This window comes from Oncorhynchus mykiss, chromosome 6 (assembly GCF_013265735.2).
Source record: "Oncorhynchus mykiss isolate Arlee chromosome 6, USDA_OmykA_1.1, whole genome shotgun sequence".
In the NCBI taxonomy this organism is placed as follows: domain Eukaryota; kingdom Metazoa; phylum Chordata; class Actinopteri; order Salmoniformes; family Salmonidae; genus Oncorhynchus; species Oncorhynchus mykiss.
In genome coordinates, this window is record NC_048570.1 from 45220658 (window position 1) to 45237663 (window position 17006).

At 42.0% G+C, this 17006-nt stretch overlaps 1 protein-coding gene and 1 non-coding gene across 4 annotated transcripts in view; one reads left to right on the top strand and one right to left on the bottom strand.

The window, feature by feature from the left end:
* Positions 1-16287, top strand: part of LOC110526028 (coiled-coil domain-containing protein 60) — a 49826-nt gene extending 33539 nt beyond the window's left edge. Inside the window, exons 8-13 of one of the 3 annotated variants that reach the window (XM_021606609.2) lie at positions 25-124; positions 558-635; positions 3179-3319; positions 7539-7676; positions 12656-12845; positions 15816-16287. In XM_021606609.2, coding sequence (XP_021462284.2) covers positions 25-124; positions 558-635; positions 3179-3319; positions 7539-7676; positions 12656-12845; positions 15816-15917 — 749 coding nt within the window. In that variant the 3' untranslated portion in view covers positions 15918-16287. Of the gene's footprint in view, positions 1-24; positions 125-557; positions 636-3178; positions 3320-7538; positions 7677-12655; positions 12846-15811 lie in introns of all 3 variants that reach the window. The other 2 variants (XM_021606610.2, XM_021606612.2) reach the window with 2 other exon arrangements.
* trnaw-cca lies at positions 7750-7821 on the bottom strand. The gene has a single exon. It is a non-coding gene; the product is annotated as a tRNA-Trp (tRNA).
* Positions 16288-17006: the final 719 nt, after the last annotated feature.

Consider the following 17006-nt stretch of genomic DNA (forward strand, 5'->3'; position numbering starts at 1 on the left):
CATGTTTACTGCCTCTCCGCCCAGACCTTCAGAAGCTGCTGGATGAAGTCCACCAGAGTGTCACCAAAGACTTCGGTGATCCAGAGCAGATTCATGGCGACGGCACTTTGACTGTCGGATACCGGTAACGTACCCCTAGGCCTAGCCACATTCCACTCCCCTTTCTGGTCACTACTCCTACTACTACTACTACTTTTCTCTTTCCGCTGTCATCCCTTACTCTCCTGCTCCTCTCTTCTCCTTTACTCGGCAATAGATTAAAGGGGTACCAAGACAAGTTATCTCTGGAATGAACAAATTCATAAATGGCTGTGTGTGTTGGAATTGAGCTAGTGGATGATTACGTGATGTTGACTGAGTAAAAGTAAAAGCATTATCATGTCATGCCGACCCAATGGTGACCAGGTTAGCAATGAAACATTTGCATTTCCACGCAGACATTCAACCCCATTTGTTAACTCCAGACCCCAGGGTGAGAGGGTGATCTAATATGTAAACGCCCTAACTAACTATATGCCCTAACTAAATACTAACGGATTTGTTCCCTCACACAACAGGCCACCTACCCAACCCACCCCTCAGAGAGAGGACAACACAACACGCCCCAAGACCAAAGACACACCAAGACCCAAAAGGTTGGCTTGCTACACCTAAACTCAAATTACTACTACTTTTCTACTGTTCTACCAGCTGCAGAATAAAAATAAGTTCTGTCCTGTCTGTTTTAAATGTTATGTTTTTTGTTTACCAGGCAAGTCAGTTAAGAACAAATTCTTATTTTCAATAATAGCCTAGGAACAGTGGGTTAACTGCCTGTTCAGGGGCAGAACGACAGATTTGTACCTTGTCAGCTCAGGGGTTTGAACTTGCAACTTTCCGGTTACTAGTCCAACGCTAGACCACTAGGCTACCCTGCTGCCCCAACTCTTACACTGCATCTGATATGGCACCCAAATCCCTCTGTAGGGCACATTGGGCTCTTGTCAAATGTAGTGCGCTATGTAGGGAATAGAGCGCAATTTCAGATGCAGTATAGGAGTCAGAAGTGAGAGAGAGAAAGCCTCCAGACTTGTCTGTATTGCGCATGCCATGGTGGAAAGACTCGCTCTCAGAGCTTTGCATTGGTTCCTTTGGGTTGATTTCCTCCCAATGCTGTTCCAGCAATGAAGCCCAACACAACACTGCTGCTTTCTACCCTGGTCACTGTAGTCAGGTCACTAAAGGGCCCGCTAGCTGGACGGCTAGCTAAAGCCGGCTAGCTAAAGCCTCCCTCACTACTCTCCAGTTTTGGGAACTTTTCTGTGTTGAAAGTTGAGGTGCTTTGCACTAGAAGAGGTCAAGTAGGTCAGGTTTGCGAGTAAGCTATTTTGCAGACAGAAAATGTTGCCTACACTATTTTACTATACTGCATTACATTGAGTATCAAATTGCATTGAGTGTAACTGTGTTGTATTGAAAACAAGCCTTGTCTCTGTCTCTGTGTATAGTTGTCCTGCTAAAGCCACTGTCTATCTAGCTCTAGTCACAACAACTCAATCAGTCAATCAATCTATCAATCATCAATCATAAAAAAAAGACATATACCGTATATAAAGTTTCCCTGCATTGTGTGTAATTTCAGTGCATTCAGAAAGTATTCAGACCCCTTGACTTCTTCTACATTTTGTTACGTTACAGCCTTATTCTAAAATGGAAGAAATGTATTTTTTAGAGAGGTGACGATGATCACTGACAGAGCTCCATTGTTCCTCTTTGGAGATGGGAGAGCCTTCCAGGAGGACAACCATCTCTGCAGCACTCCACCAATCAGGCCTTTATGGTAGAGTGGCCAGACGGAAAAAGGAAAAGGCACATGACAGCCCACTTGTAGTTTGCCAAAAGGCACCTAAAGGACTCTCAGACCATGAGAAACAAGATTCTCTGGTCTGATGAAACCAAGATTGAACTCTTTGGCCTGATTGCCAAAAGCCATGTCTTGAGGAAACCTGGCATCATCCCTACGGTGAAGCATGGTGGTGGCAGCATAATGGCTATGGAAATGTTTTTCAGCAGCAGGGACTGGGAGACTAGTCAGGATCGAGGGAAAGATGAACGGAGCAAAGTACAGAGAGATCCTTAATGAAAACCTGCTCCAGAGCGCTCTGGACCTCAGTCTGGGGCAAGGGTTCACCTTCTAACAGGACGATGACTCTAAGCACACACAGCCAAGACAACGCAGGAGTGGCTTCGGGACAAGTCTCTGAATATCCTTGAGTGGCCCAGCCAGAACACAATTGAACATCTCTGGAGAGACCTGAAAATAGCTGTGCAGCGACGCTCCCCATCCAACCTGAGAGAGCTTGAGATTATCTGCAGACAATAATGGGAGAAACTCCCTAAATACAGGTGTACCACGCTTGTAGCTTCATACCCAAGAAGACTCGAGACTGTAATCGCTGCCAAAGGTGTTTCAACAAAGTACTGAGTAAAGGGTCTGAATACTTATGTAAATGTGATATTTCACATTTCATATTTCTTTTTTATTATACATTTGCGAACATGTCCTTATGGGACATTGTCCTTATGGGGTATTGTGTTTAGTATGATGACGAAATAAAACTGTGGAAAATGTGGAAAAAGTCAAGGGGTCTAAACACTTTCCGAATGCAGTGTACATGTGATGTTTTTGTATTGCAAAGTCATTCTGTCTCTCTCTCTGTCTCTCAATTCAATTTAAGGGCTTTATTGGCATGGGAAACATATGTTTACATTGCCAAAGCAAGTGAAATAGATCATTAACAGAAGTGAAATCAACAATACAAAAATGAACAGTAAACATTACACTTTACACAAAAGTTCCAAAATAGTAAAGACATTTCAAATGTCGTATTATGTCTATATACAAGTACAAAAGGGAAAATAAATCAACATAAATGTGGGTTGTATTTACAATGTTGTTTGTTCTCACTGGTTGCCCTTTTCTTGTGGCAACAGGTCACAAATCTTGCTGCTGTGATTGCACATATTTTTCACCCAATAGATATGGGAGTTTATCAAAATTATATTTGTTTTCAAATTCTTTGTGGATCTGTGTAATCTGAGGGAAATATGTGTCCCAATGTTTCAAGTAATTATCTTTTTTTCTCTCTCTCTCTCTCTCTCTCTCTCTCTCTCTCTCTCTCTCTCTCTCTGTGTATAGTTGTCCTGCCAAGCCTCTGTCAGCCACCAGTGAGTTGATCAGCAGTAAGAGGTCCATGCTGTGGGATATGAGGACAGCCTATGAGGAGAGAGCAGAGGAGCTGGCCCAGATCTTCAGTGACAGTCTGGACCACAATGCCAGGTGACTATCCCCTCTCTGACCGTCTAGATCTGGTCACGACTCACCTCCACAAAAGTTTATATTAGTTTAACTAGGCAAGTCAGTTAAGAACTAATTCTTATTTACAATGAGAGCCTACCCCTGCCAATTGTGCACCGCCCTATGGGACTCCCAATCACAGCCAGATGTGATACAGCCTGGATTCAAACCAGGGACTGTAGTGACTCCTCTTGCACTGAGATACCGCGCCTTAGACCGCTGCGCTCCTCGGGAGCTCCAATCTGACTTTTGTCCTTCTTCCTCAGAGAGAGAGGCCTGCCTGTGTTGTCTTCTAAAGCCATGTTTGTTCAATGACCAATTCATCGCTAGTGCTGGTCAGTTTTTAGTCTCAAAAGCATTGACCACGACATGATTTGAACACGCAACCTTGCGATCTGGAGTCAGACGCGCTACTGTTGCACCACAAAGTCTGGTGGTGCAGCGCTATCAGGCCTCTCGAAGTTCTGATCCTCACATGGTGTTCAGTTTCTCATTCCCAGCAGAAGGATATCAAGCAGTCTACTTACTCAGGACCTTGTGGCGCAACAGTAATGCGTCGGACTTCAAATCATGTCAGGATTAATGTTTTTAAGCATGAATGAAAACTGAGCCTGCTCTGACCAGCACTAGTCCCATGTGGCTCAGTTGGTAGAGCATGGCACTTGTAATACCAGGATTGTGAGTTTGATTTCCACGGGGGACCAGTACAAACAAATATTTAAAATGTATGCAGTCATCTACTGTAAGTTGCTGTGGAAAAGTGCATCTGCTAAATATGTCCAATGAGGTGAGTTGGTCTCTGAACAACCACACCACAAGGTCATTGGTAACTAACCAGGCAGTATGAGACTGTTTCATAGAATTTGCCCATGTCTTTCTCTGGGGAAAGAAGCAGACAACCTAATAATGATAAGTGTACTATAAATCAAATGTTATTGGTCACATAAACATGGTAAGCAGATGTTATTGTGAGTGTAGTGAAATGCTTGCGCTTCTAGTTCTGACAGTGTAGTAATATCTAACAATTCCACAACAGATACCAAATACACACAAATCTAAGTAAAGGAATAAGAATATATAAATATATGGATGAGCAATAACAGAGTGGCATAGGTTGTGGGCGGTGCAGTTGCCATACCAGGCGGTGATACAGCCCGACAGGATGCTCTCAATTGTGCATCTGTAAAAGTTTGTGAGGGTTTTAGGTGACAAGCCAAAGGTGATCAGGTGATGTTGCGCCTTCTTCACCACACTGTCTGTGTGGGTGGACCATTTCAGTTTGTACGTGATGTGTACGCCGAGAAACGTAAATCTTTCCACCTTCTCCACTGCTGTATGGTCGATGTGGATAGGGGGGTGCTCCCTCTGCTGTTTCCTGAAGTCCACAATCATCTCCTTTGTTTTGTTGATGATGAGTGAGAGGTAATTGCGCAGGGCAGGGTTAAGACCCAGGGCCTCAAGCTTAATGATGAGTTTGGAGGGTACTATGGTGTTGAATGCTGAGTTGTAGTCAATGAACAGCATTCTTACATAGGTATTCCTCTTGTCCAGATGGGATAGGGCAGTGTTATGGCGATTGCATTGTCTGTGAACCTATTGGGGCAGTAAGCAAATTGAAGTGGGTCTAGGGTGACAGGTAAGGTGGAGGTGATATGATCCTTACCTAGTCTTTCAAAGCACTTCATGATGGCAGAAGTGAGTGCTACGGGGCATTCAGTTACCTTTGCATTCTTGGTTTTTTTTTAAAAATTTTTTACCTTTATTTAACCAGGCAAGTCAGTTAAGAACAAATTCTTATTTTCAATGACGGCCTGGGAACAGTGGGTTAACTGCCTGTTCAGGGGCAGAACGACAGATTTGTACCTTGTCAGCTCGGGGGTTTGAACTCACAACCTTTCGGTTACTAGTCCAACGCTCTAACCACGAGGCTACCCTGCCGCCCCAAACAGGAACAGGAACAGGAACAATGGTGGCCATCTTGAAGCATGTGGGGACAACAGACGGAGATAGGGAGAGATTGAATATGTCCGTAAACACACCAGCCAGCTGGTCTGCACATGCTCTGAGGACGCGGCTAGGAATGCCGTCTGGGCCGGCAGCCTTGCGAGGGTTAACACGTTTAAATGTCTTACTCACGTCGGCCACGGAGGAGGAGAGCCCACAGTCCTTGGTAGCGGGCCGTGTCGGTGGCACTGTATTATCCTCAAAGCGGGCAAAGAAGGTGTTTAGTTTGTCTGGGAGCAAGACGTCGGTGTCCGTGACTGTGGCTGGTTTTCCTTTTGTAGTCTGTGATTGTCTGTAGACCCTGCCACATGCGTCTCGTGTCTGAGCCGTTGAATTGCGATTCCACTCTATACCCACATTTTGCTTGTTTGATTGCCTTGCGTAGGGAATAACTACACTGTTTGTATTCGGCCATATTCCCAGTCGCCTTTCGATGTTTAAAAATACATGTTACGTATTGGATCACAAAAAAATACAAGTTTTACATTATCGTGTAGTTTACCTATAAAATTGTCTGATGGTGATGTGGATATACGTGGTATACATATCCCGAAATAAATAAATAATCTCACTCCAATACATTTTTATAGAAAGTTAGCAAAAATAGATAAGATCTTGCTACCATGGAAAGGTATACCTGTCTATTTGTGGATAAATCACCCTGATTAACTTTTTAGTCATATCCCAGTTTACCTATTTGCTTATGGTCTTGCCTACACCTAGCGAACATTTTTTTTTATTATATGAGAAAACAATATTCCATTTTATTTGGAACGGCAAGCCAGACAAAGTTAATTGGGCCTATTTATATAATGAATATGAATTCGGAGGGCAGAAATTATTAAATATTATAGCATTAGACTTCTCACTAAAGGCTCCAGTCATATAAAAGTAATACTTAAATCCAAACTGGTTCTCTAGCAAAAACACTATGAATGTCTCATCCTATGTTCAAGAATGGCCCTTTTCCCTTTATTCAGATTACAACCTCTCACTTTCAGTTATTTGAAAAGAAAATAATCTCCCAAATTTCGCTATTTTTAAAACAAGCCATAGAAAGTTGGTTGCAATTTAAATTTAATCCACCAGAAAACACAAAACAAATAATACAACAAATATTGTGGTTAAACTCAAATATACTAATTTATTTAAAAAATCTTCGTAAATCTTCGTAAATTATATCATAAATAGGACTGGGGGAGTTATGTCACACATGCAGCTAACAAAAACACATGGAAATGTCTGCTCTACCCAAAATTACAACCAACTAATTGCAGCATTACTGCAAAAATGGAGAAGAGAGTGCAAGGGGAAAAGAGTAAGGAACTTGTTGGTTAAAGAAAATTGTGATAAATAAAAAAGTATACTAGTTTCATTTAAGGACCAAAAAATTGACAGCCGTGGCATATAGATTGCAAAATAGTTGGAAAGAGATTTTTGACGTACCGATTCCAAGTCACATGGTTAATGAATTGATATGCAAAATGACGCCGGATTCAAAACTTTGAATTTTTCCATTTAAATTATTATACAAAATTCTTGCAACCAATAGAATGTTATTTATATGGGGGATACAATCTTCCCAGCTCTGCAGATTTTGCTGCAAAGAGACAGAATCATTAGATCATTTTGTTTTGGTACTGTCCACATGTAGCTTGTTTTTGGTCACAGGTTATGGAATGCCTGAAGAATTGCAATTCATTGTACTTGTAATAGGTGAACATAAAATATCAGTAATTGGTAAAGTCAATCAAAAATCTATCTAGTTTATTACAATATGCAACAGGGAGACCGCACAGAAGCAGAGAAAATGTCTAGCTAGCCTTCTCTGGTCAGGCCCTTATCCTAAACATTCAGCTTCAACTCTAGTGACCATCAACAAACACCTTTAGTGTCCCAAAAACAACACTGGAAATTTTGTTTTTTACAGAAACTCCAGGTACCTTATGCTAAACATTGTGTTGATCATTCTAAACCAAATATAAACATAACTCATTTTAAATTTCCCTATTGCACCCTGTTATCTAATTATATGGTTAATGTCAGAGGATTAAGTATCTCTCCTGTATGTATCTTATTACAGTATATCCCCTCCCTTTCTTTGCTCTCACTGTGCCCACCCCGTCTCTCTTTCCCCCTCTCTGCATGACTACTCTCTTCTCTCTTCCTTTTCTCTCTGTACTCCCTCTCTGCACAGGAAGAGGCTTGAGAGTGGCATCCAGAGGTTCCAAGCCCTGTGTCATGTGACCCACTCTCACCTCATCCCTCGTCATGTGACCCCACGGGTCACCGGCATGAAACCCCCAGAGACAGACTGCAGCAACAACAACATGTGGTATGACATCTGCAATACCCATCACATGGATTGGAATGTTGGAATTTGTGTTTGTTTTCCCATACAAAACTTTTGACCCCGACGTGATTTGAACACGCAACCTTCTGATCTGGAGTCAGACGCGCTACCGTTGCGCCACGAAGTCCTGTGACTAACTAGTGTGTCTGATGCCATTTCATAGAATGCACTTCCCTATCTTTCCCCTAGGAAGTCAAATAGAGACCAAGGACATCACTAGAGCTTTTGCTAGCCACAAATAGTTTTTTGCACTGCTGCGATAGTGTATTTTTGGCATATTTCTTTATTATTATTTTTTTAATAATGTATTATTTTGGAGGTTTTGCTCAATCTGATTAGGTGGGCCTGGTTCCCCAGTGGGTGGGCCTGTGTCCACCCAGGCCCATCCTTGCCTACGTACCTGGGACAGCGCCATTGCACTGCTTTGAGACAAGCATGGGGACTAGGGTGACCACATGTACCAGATTGTGTGGAACAGTCCCGCATTTTGGCCCTTTGTCCCACACACAAACAATCATGTACTGCATTTTATCAACAAATTCAAACACCACAAATTTTGGGGAAAAAGGTAGATTTGTCCCATATTTCAGTCAGACATTCCGACCTCTCTCTTGTCTCTTGCATTCACGCTTATGAAAATATATACATCATAAGGATGTGGAAGCCTAGCATGCTGACTAGACCGGGCACACGCGTGCGTCTGCATGCGCTATCGTGCACATGTTAATTTGTACATCACTACAAGACAGGCAGATTGAAGTATCAAAATAAACTCTGAACTCTTTGTCCTGGGATATAAACATTGGGTTGTTATTTTACCTGAAATACACAAGGTCGTTTTCTCTGGATCTGTAGAATTTTTACCCGTTTTGAGTTACACAAAATCGTGCGTTCACTACTCCAACAATTAAATTCTAGTTCATTTCTAGTCATCTATCCTCTTTTAGTAGTCTTCTTCTTCCTCCTCCTCTTCTTCTTCTTCTGTGGACATTATATGTTGGTTGGAGTGTGGACCTCAGTTTATCTTTCAATTAAACCTGAATCAATGTCTTGGAGGATCACGTAATGATTTGAGTGTTTATCAACATTTATAACTTGAGTCTGATAATTATCTGTTCAAAGCAGTTCATCGGATAATACTTGTGGAATATAAAAATATTTGCTTGACATATGTTTTCCAGTTTCTTCAAATACTTTGCAAATGCAATTTATTTCTATGTTAAAACTTCACTATGAACTGCTTTATCCGTTCCTTTTTAATAGACACTCTTATCCAGAGCAAATTACAGTACATACATTTTTGTACTAAAGCCCCATGGGAATCGTACCCACAACCCTAGCATTGCAAGTGCCATGCTCTACCAACTGAGCCACATCAGTGATCCATGATCAAAAGTATGTGGACACCTACTAGTCGAAAATCTCATTCCAAAATCATGGCCATTAGTATGGAGTTGGTTTCCCCTTTGATGCTTTAACAGCCTCCATTCTCCTGGGAAAGCTTTGCACTAGATATTGGAACATAGCTGCGGCGAGTTGCTTCCATTCAGCTACAAGAGCATTATTGAGGTCGGACACTGGTGTTGGGCAATTAGGCCTGTCTCTCAGTCTGCATTCCAGTTCAAATCAAATCAAATCAAATCAAATTTTATTTGTCACATACACATGGTTAGCAGATGTTAATGCGAGTGTAGCGAAATGCTTGTGCTTCTAGTTCCGACAATGCAGTAATAACCAACAAGTAATCTAACTAACAATTCCAGAACTACTGTCTTGTACACAGTGTAAGGGGATAAAGAATGTGTACATAAGGATATATGAATGAGTGATGGTACAGAGCAGCATAGGCAAGATACAGTAGATGGTATCGAGTACAGTATATACATATGAGATGAGTATGTAAACAAAGTGGCATAGTTAAAGTGGCTAGTGATACATGTATTACATAAGGATACAGTCGATGATATAGAGTACAGTATATACGTATGCCTATGAGATGAATAATGTAGGGTAAGTAACATTATATAAGGTAGCATTGTTTAAAGTGGCTAGTGATATATTTACATCATTTCCCATCAATTCCCATTATTAAAGTGGCTGGAGTTGAGTCAGTGTCAGTGTGTTGGCAGCAGCCACTCAATGTTAGTGGTGGCTGTTTAACAGTCGGATGGCCTTGAGATAGAAGCTGTTTTTCAGTCTCTCGGTCCCAGCTTTGATGCACCTGTACTGACCTCGCCTTCTGGATGATAGCGGGGTGAACAGGCAGTGGCTCGGGTGGTTGATGTCCTTGATGATCTTTATGGCCTTCCTGTGACATCGGGTGGTGTAGGTGTCCTGGAGGGCAGGTAGTTTGCCCCCGGTGATGCGTTGTGCAGACCTCACCACCCTCTGGAGAGCCTTACGGTTGAGGGCGGAGCAGTTGCCGTACCAGGCGGTGATACAGCCCGCCAGGATGCTCTCGATTGTGCATCTGTAGAAGTCTGTGAGTGCTTTTGGTGACAAGCCGAATTTCTTCAGCCTCCTGAGGTTGAAGAGGCGCTGCTGCTTCATCCCAAAGGTGTTCGATGGGGTTGAGGTCAGGAGCTCTGTGCAAGCCAGTCAAATTCTTCCACACCAATCTCAACAAACTATTTCTGTATGGACCTCGCTTTGTGCTCTGGGTCATTGTCATGCTAAAACAGGAAAGGGCCTTCCTCAAACTGTTGCCATAAAGTTGGAAGCACAGAATCGTCTAGAATGTCATTGTATGCTTTAGCATTAAGATTTCTCTTCACTGGAACTAAGGGGCCTAGACAAACAATGAAAAAAAGCTCCAAACCCTTATTCACCCTCCACCAAACTCTACAGTTGGCACTATGCATTGGGGTGGGTATCGTTCTCTTGGCATCCGACAAACCAAAATTAAAACGTGATTCATCACTCCAGAGAACACATTTTCACTGCTCCAGAGTCCAATGGCAGCAAGCTTTACACCATTACAGCCAACGCTTGGCATTGCATACGGTGATCTTAGGCTTGTGTGTGACTGCTCGGCCATGGAAACCCATTTCATGAAGTTCCTGACAAACAGTTATTGTGCTGACAATGCTTCCAGGGGCAGTTTTGAACTTGGTAGTGAGTGTTGCAACCGAGGACAGATTATTTTTACGTGCTTCAGCACTCGCCGGTCCCGTTATGAGCCGTCGTTGCTAGACATTTCCACTTCACATAACAGCACTTACAGTCAGAGGTGTGGACTCGAGTCACATGACTTGGACTCGAGTCAAAGTGTGCAGCGCATCAACTCTTCATTTAAAGAAAGAGAGAGAGAGAGAGAGAGAATATTAAGGTTGGGCGATTATGTACAAGCCTATTGCGCCCCATAGCGATAATCAATCACTGTTGGTGGGATGTCTTTCTCATGGCTACCCATGTATTTCCATGGAAATATAATGTTTATTTGGAAAGTAATACATAAATAGATATTTTTTAAATCATTCATGATTTGCGTAAATGTAATATACTAACTATTACTCTTCTTAAAAATGTGAAACGGTATTACATTTGGTGAAGAGCACATTGACTTGTTTAGGACTCGAAACTCAAAGTTTAGGACTTGAGACTTGACTTGATACATGACGGTCTTGATTTGAGACTTGACTCGGATTTTCCTGTCTTGACTTGGGACTTGAGTGCTAAGACTTGGTCCCACTTCTGCTTACAGTTGACCGGGGCAGCTCTAGAAGGACAGACATTTGAAGAACTGACTTGTTGGAAAGGTGGCATCTTCTGACGGTGCCACGTTGAAAGTCACTGAGCTCTTCAGTTCGTGCAATTATACTGCCAATGTTTGTCTATTGAGATTGCATGGCAGTGTGGTCGATTTTATATACGTGTCAGCAACGAGTGTGATTGAAATTGAAAGGGTGTCCACATACTTTTGTCCATGTCGTGTATCATCACAAACCACTTGATGTCTCAATGTACTCAATTATTGAATTGTGTGTTGTTTTTCTTCATGGTGATGGAAAGTCTACACGTACAAACTAGATGACCAGCCTATGTACAATACAATAATGTACATTAAGTGGTTTGTAAGGATGGTAAATTAATACTTCACAAAAAGTGGTTGTTTTCCATGTTATTTGATCAAGAAAAATATTGAATTTGATGTGGAGGTTTTGTGTCTTTGCCCATATTTTTGCCCGCACTGCAGACGTCTATATCGGTCTGCTAATACTAGTAAAGGCCCAGTGCACTACTTTAGTGAAAATGTTTATTTTTTTAGGGGGCGCTGCAGCACCCTCGGCATCCCCACTTCCCGCGGCTATGTTTGTATTGCTCTCCGGCACCTAAAAAATTTGCACTACACCATGAGCTGGAGGAGGATTTCTGTGTGTGGGGTGGCCTCAAACTACCATTTGTTTTGGGGTGGCCTCAAACTACCATTTGTTTTGGGGTGGCCTCAAACTACCATTTTGTTTTGGGGTGGCCTCAAACTACCATTTTGTTTTGGGGTGGCCTCAAACTACCATTTTGTTTTGGGGTGGCCTCAAACTACCATTTTGTTTTGGGGTGGCCTCAAACTACCATTTTGTTTTGGGGTGGCCTCAAACTACCATTTTGTTTTGGGGTGGCCTCAAACTACCATTTTGTTTCTTTAACTGTGCCTTCTTCAGGGTTTACCCAATAAATTACTGGGAGCTTATATACAGTGTATACTGTATTATATACACTCTCTTTATTTTTTCGAGTCAATACTGTGCACTCATACATTTGTAAACTTTACTGTGCACTCATACATGGGTAAATGTGTGTGTGTGTACACGTTTTTGTATGTTGGTGTACAATTTGAATGTTTGCACAACAGTTTGTAAATTTGTGTGAAATCAATTGAACTCCTCTACAAGGTGCCCTACGTCCTATCCAGGTTTATTTCTAGATGATTTATACTGTATGTATTTTTCATCCTATCCATCCAGGCTGTCCTCTCTACTGAGCAATCTCCCTCCAGAGGTGTCTCAGGACAGAGGGGTGAGCCGAGTTCTGGAGAAACTCAGCCGCTTCGCAGATGAGCGGACCCCCAAGGTGCGACCCCATGTCTTCCTGAAGATGTTGGGGGGTCTACAGCCCTGGGAGCTCTGCCTACCTGACCTCTGTGTTGCCATTGAGGTACGGACACATCAAATAATAATGGATTTATAGTGAATTCATTATTATGCTTTATTTGTTTAAGGAAGTTTAATGAAGTGCATTGTTTCTTGGTTGGTCAATTGGTTTAAACATGGTGCTAGTTGTGGGTTTGATTTCTGCTAGGGCCACGTACAATGTATAACATTTTAAAAAGGGGAAATAATTGTGTGTGTACAAAAGATTATTTGAAGACATGTTTCCTGACTGCAATGCCTCTGCCTCCGATAGGGAATATCTTAATGGCATCATCCTCTCATCCACTCTCTTCATCTCCTTCTCAAAACCCATTGGAGGAAGAGGTCCGATGGGAGGAACCTCTGGCTTTCTCATCAAATGGGTTTTTAAAAATGAGACGAGGAGAGAGGAAGCAATGAGTTTCAGTGGTGGAAAAAGTACACAATTGTCATACTTGAGTAAAAGTATAGATACCTTTAATAGAAAGTTACTCAAGTAAAATTGAAGCATTCATCATGTAACGAGTACTTTTGGGTGTCAGGGAAAATGTAATGGAGTAAAAAAAAGTACATTATTTTTGTTAGGAATGTAGTGAAGCAAATAAAGGTTCAATTTAAAAATGTTTAAAAAAAAAGTAAAAGTAAAGGTTGTCAAAAATATAAATAGTAAAGTGAAGATACCCCGAAAAAACTATGTAAGTAGTACTTCACACCACTGAGGAGTATGCAATTAACGTCTTCCCATAAGAGAGCTGTCGGTGGCCTCCAAAACTGTGTTAATTCAGCAGCCAATTAATCTCCTTTGCTTGTCAGAGCAGGCCCAGTCTTCACTCAAGCTCAAAAGCACCCACCCCAATGTGAACACACAACCTTTTGATCTGGAGTCAGATGCGGTACTGTTGTGCCACCCAGTCCTTAGTAACTACTGTAGACAGTGGGAGGCTGTTTTCATGTAATAGAATACACCCCTTTATCTTTCTCTTGGGAAAGAAATGGAAGGGAGGCCTATGTCATGAGAAACTGACCACCTTGTTACAGTGGGAGGCAGATCCTGGATAGCTTGAACAGTACTCGACTTGGACTAGGACAATAGCATCTTACCTCACATATATCACTCATGAACTGTTTATAGTACATGTATAGTACAACCATGAATTCAATTACTGTCATAATTTTTGCCCAAGAAACAATTCATAGAACATTGAACTGTACCATTCTTCAGGCACTAGATGACCAGACCTTGTGGTGCAATGGTTACGTGTCTGACTTCAGATCAGTTGTTTTGAAGTTGAAGGAAAACTGGACCCCCATTGACCTGAGGACAGAGAGATGTCTAAACATACATGGCTTTGGGGGTTTAACACAGAACAAATTGTGGTCAAGTAACATTGTCAGTATCAGAGGAGGCTGTCTAGGACATGGTTACATTTTAATTTATCAAATGGTCCATGGTTCAAGTCCCTTTTCAGGCCGCAAAAGTTTAAGTACAAGTCGCTTTGAATAAAAGTGTCTGTTGATTTACCATATTACATTTGGATTGTCTATATAGAGCTTTTTAAAGTGTTAAAAGTGTTTAACATTGTAAGGCAAGAATTCACCTCACCCACAACAATTATTCATCACCCACCTGGGTGATGTGCACCCACCTGGGTGATGATATCAGCTCCGAGTGATTTTAATTTGGGAAATCTGTTCCCAAGTATTTCATATACAAATGTAAGCAAGGTTTGAATTAATGTTTTAGTCAAATATTATATCTGTTTGGGCTTCTTGCGGTCAATTTGCAGTCTACAAATTATTCGTAATTATGTTCCAGTCCCCCAACCATCTGCTCAAGAAAAAATTGGCCCGCAGCTGAATCTAGTTGATGATCCCTGCACTAGACAGAACATCCCTCTCCCCCCCACCATCCAAACCAACATATTGAGACTAATGATTAGGTACAGACTGCTACCCCTCCGCACACACGCACACTCACACACACACACACACCGATGATGACGGCCTTCATGGCCCCTAGCCCCAGAACAGAGCAGTTGGAATAAGTTAATAACAGGAATTCAGAGTGATAAATTATAACCGACTGGTTATAAAGATGCTTACCTTAGGGTTGTGTGTGGAGGGGTGGGGCAATATACCCTGCCTGTTCCCCTCCCACATATCACAATTTGTGCCATCCATAAGTGAGAAACCTACATATCAAGTATAGACCATATATTGTGTTCCATACATGTAATAGAAAAGAGCAGAAGCGCTGATTTATCCATTCAGACCCCAGTCCTACTGTACCTACCTGGACAATTTGCTATTTTAGTATTCCTCCAGTAGTTTTCATGAAGGAGAAATCCTCCACTTCTATGTCAAAGATAGTATAACAAAAACACTATAGTAAATGCGACAGTAATGACCCCACGAACACTACAGTAAATACTACAGTAATGACCCCAAAAACACTACAGTAAATACTACAGTAGTACAAGCTGTAAAAAAAACGAGAATAATTACTATAGTATATATTACAGTTTTATTTTACTGCAGTATTTATACTATAGTTAACTGTAAATACTACAGTATACTACAGTAAATACTACAGTATTCACTGTAGTGTTTTTGCAGACTTAAGTCCACAAAAACACTCCAGTGAAGGCTATGAAAACACTACAGTGAATACTATAGTATTTACATTATATCATAGGATAAAATAGTATTTTTTCATTTGGGCATAGGAGAACCCTTTTTGATAACAGGTAGAACCCTTTTTGGTTCCATGTAGAACCCTCTGTGGAAAGGTTTCTACATGTAACCCAAAAGGTTCTACCTAGAACCAAAAGAGTTCTTTCTATCTGGAACCAAAAGGGGTTCTTCAAAGGGGACAGACAAATAACCCTTTTAGATTCTAGATAGCACCTTTTAAGAGTGTACTATGCTTTGGAACTGTGTGTGGTAACTCTCTCTTCCCCTCTCTCTCCCTCCCTCCCTCTCTCTCTTCAGATAGCCAGGGAGCATGTTGTCCAGATGTCCAGAGAGGACTATGACTCGTGGCTCCTCTCCAGGGTCACTCTTCCACAGCAGCAGGACCACTAACCCAAAAATGTGACGACCAAAAAATACACGCGCACGCAAATATGCTCACACATTTAAATACACACCCACAGACACCACACACACCACCCGTTCTGCCATTCACCTTCTGTTAAAGGTCCCCAAAGCACACACATCCCTGGGTCGCTCCTCTTTTCAGTTCGCTGCAGCTAGCGACTGGAACGAGCTGCAAAAATCACTCTAACTGGACTGTTTTATTTCTTAATTCGAAGACTCAATGATGGACACTCGTATTGACGGTTGTGGCTGCTTCGCGTGAATTATTGTTGTCTCTACCGTCTTGCCCTTTGTGCTGTTGTCTATGCCCAATCATGTTTGTACCATGTTTTGTGCTGCTACCATGTTGTGCTGCTCCCATGTTGTTTCTACTATGTTGTTGTTGTTGCTGTGTTGCTGCCATGCTGTTGTTGTTTTAGGTCTCTCTTCATGTAGTGTTATGATGTCGCTCTTGTCGTGGTGTGTGTTTTGTCCTATATTTTTATTTTATTTTTAATCCCAGGCCCAGTCCTCGCAGGAGGCCTTTTGCCTTCTGGTAGGCCGTCATTGAAAATAAGAATTTGTTCTTAACTGACTTGCCTAGTTAAATAAAGGTTAAATGAAATTTAAATAACACACACACACACCCTGGCCATGGATGATGATGAAACACACACATACACAAATATAGTTGCCCATAGTCTCTGAACTGACCTAAGGTTAGGTTTTGGGGGAGATTAAGCTGATCCTAGATCTGTGATCCCATAGGCAACTCCAATCCAGAGTCTTCCTCCTTTATATCCACTGTGGGAAGCCGGGCTCACATTTCACATCCACTTGTTCTCCGTTTCCCTTTTGTTTACGTTTCAAACCTACTTAAATCATGTCTCCCACGGGAGGATAAGCTTCACTGAGCCATCAAATACCTCCCTGTCCTTGTGCCGTCCCCTTTCTCCCTCACTCCGCCAGTCCACTCCTCCTCCCTTCTCTTCCATTCCCACACCAACCTTTCCCTCCCCATCCTCCTACCATCCTCTTATCCCCCCATCTCTCCAGTTCCCATCACATCCACCGCCCTTCCCTCCCCACAAACATCCCAAACAACAAT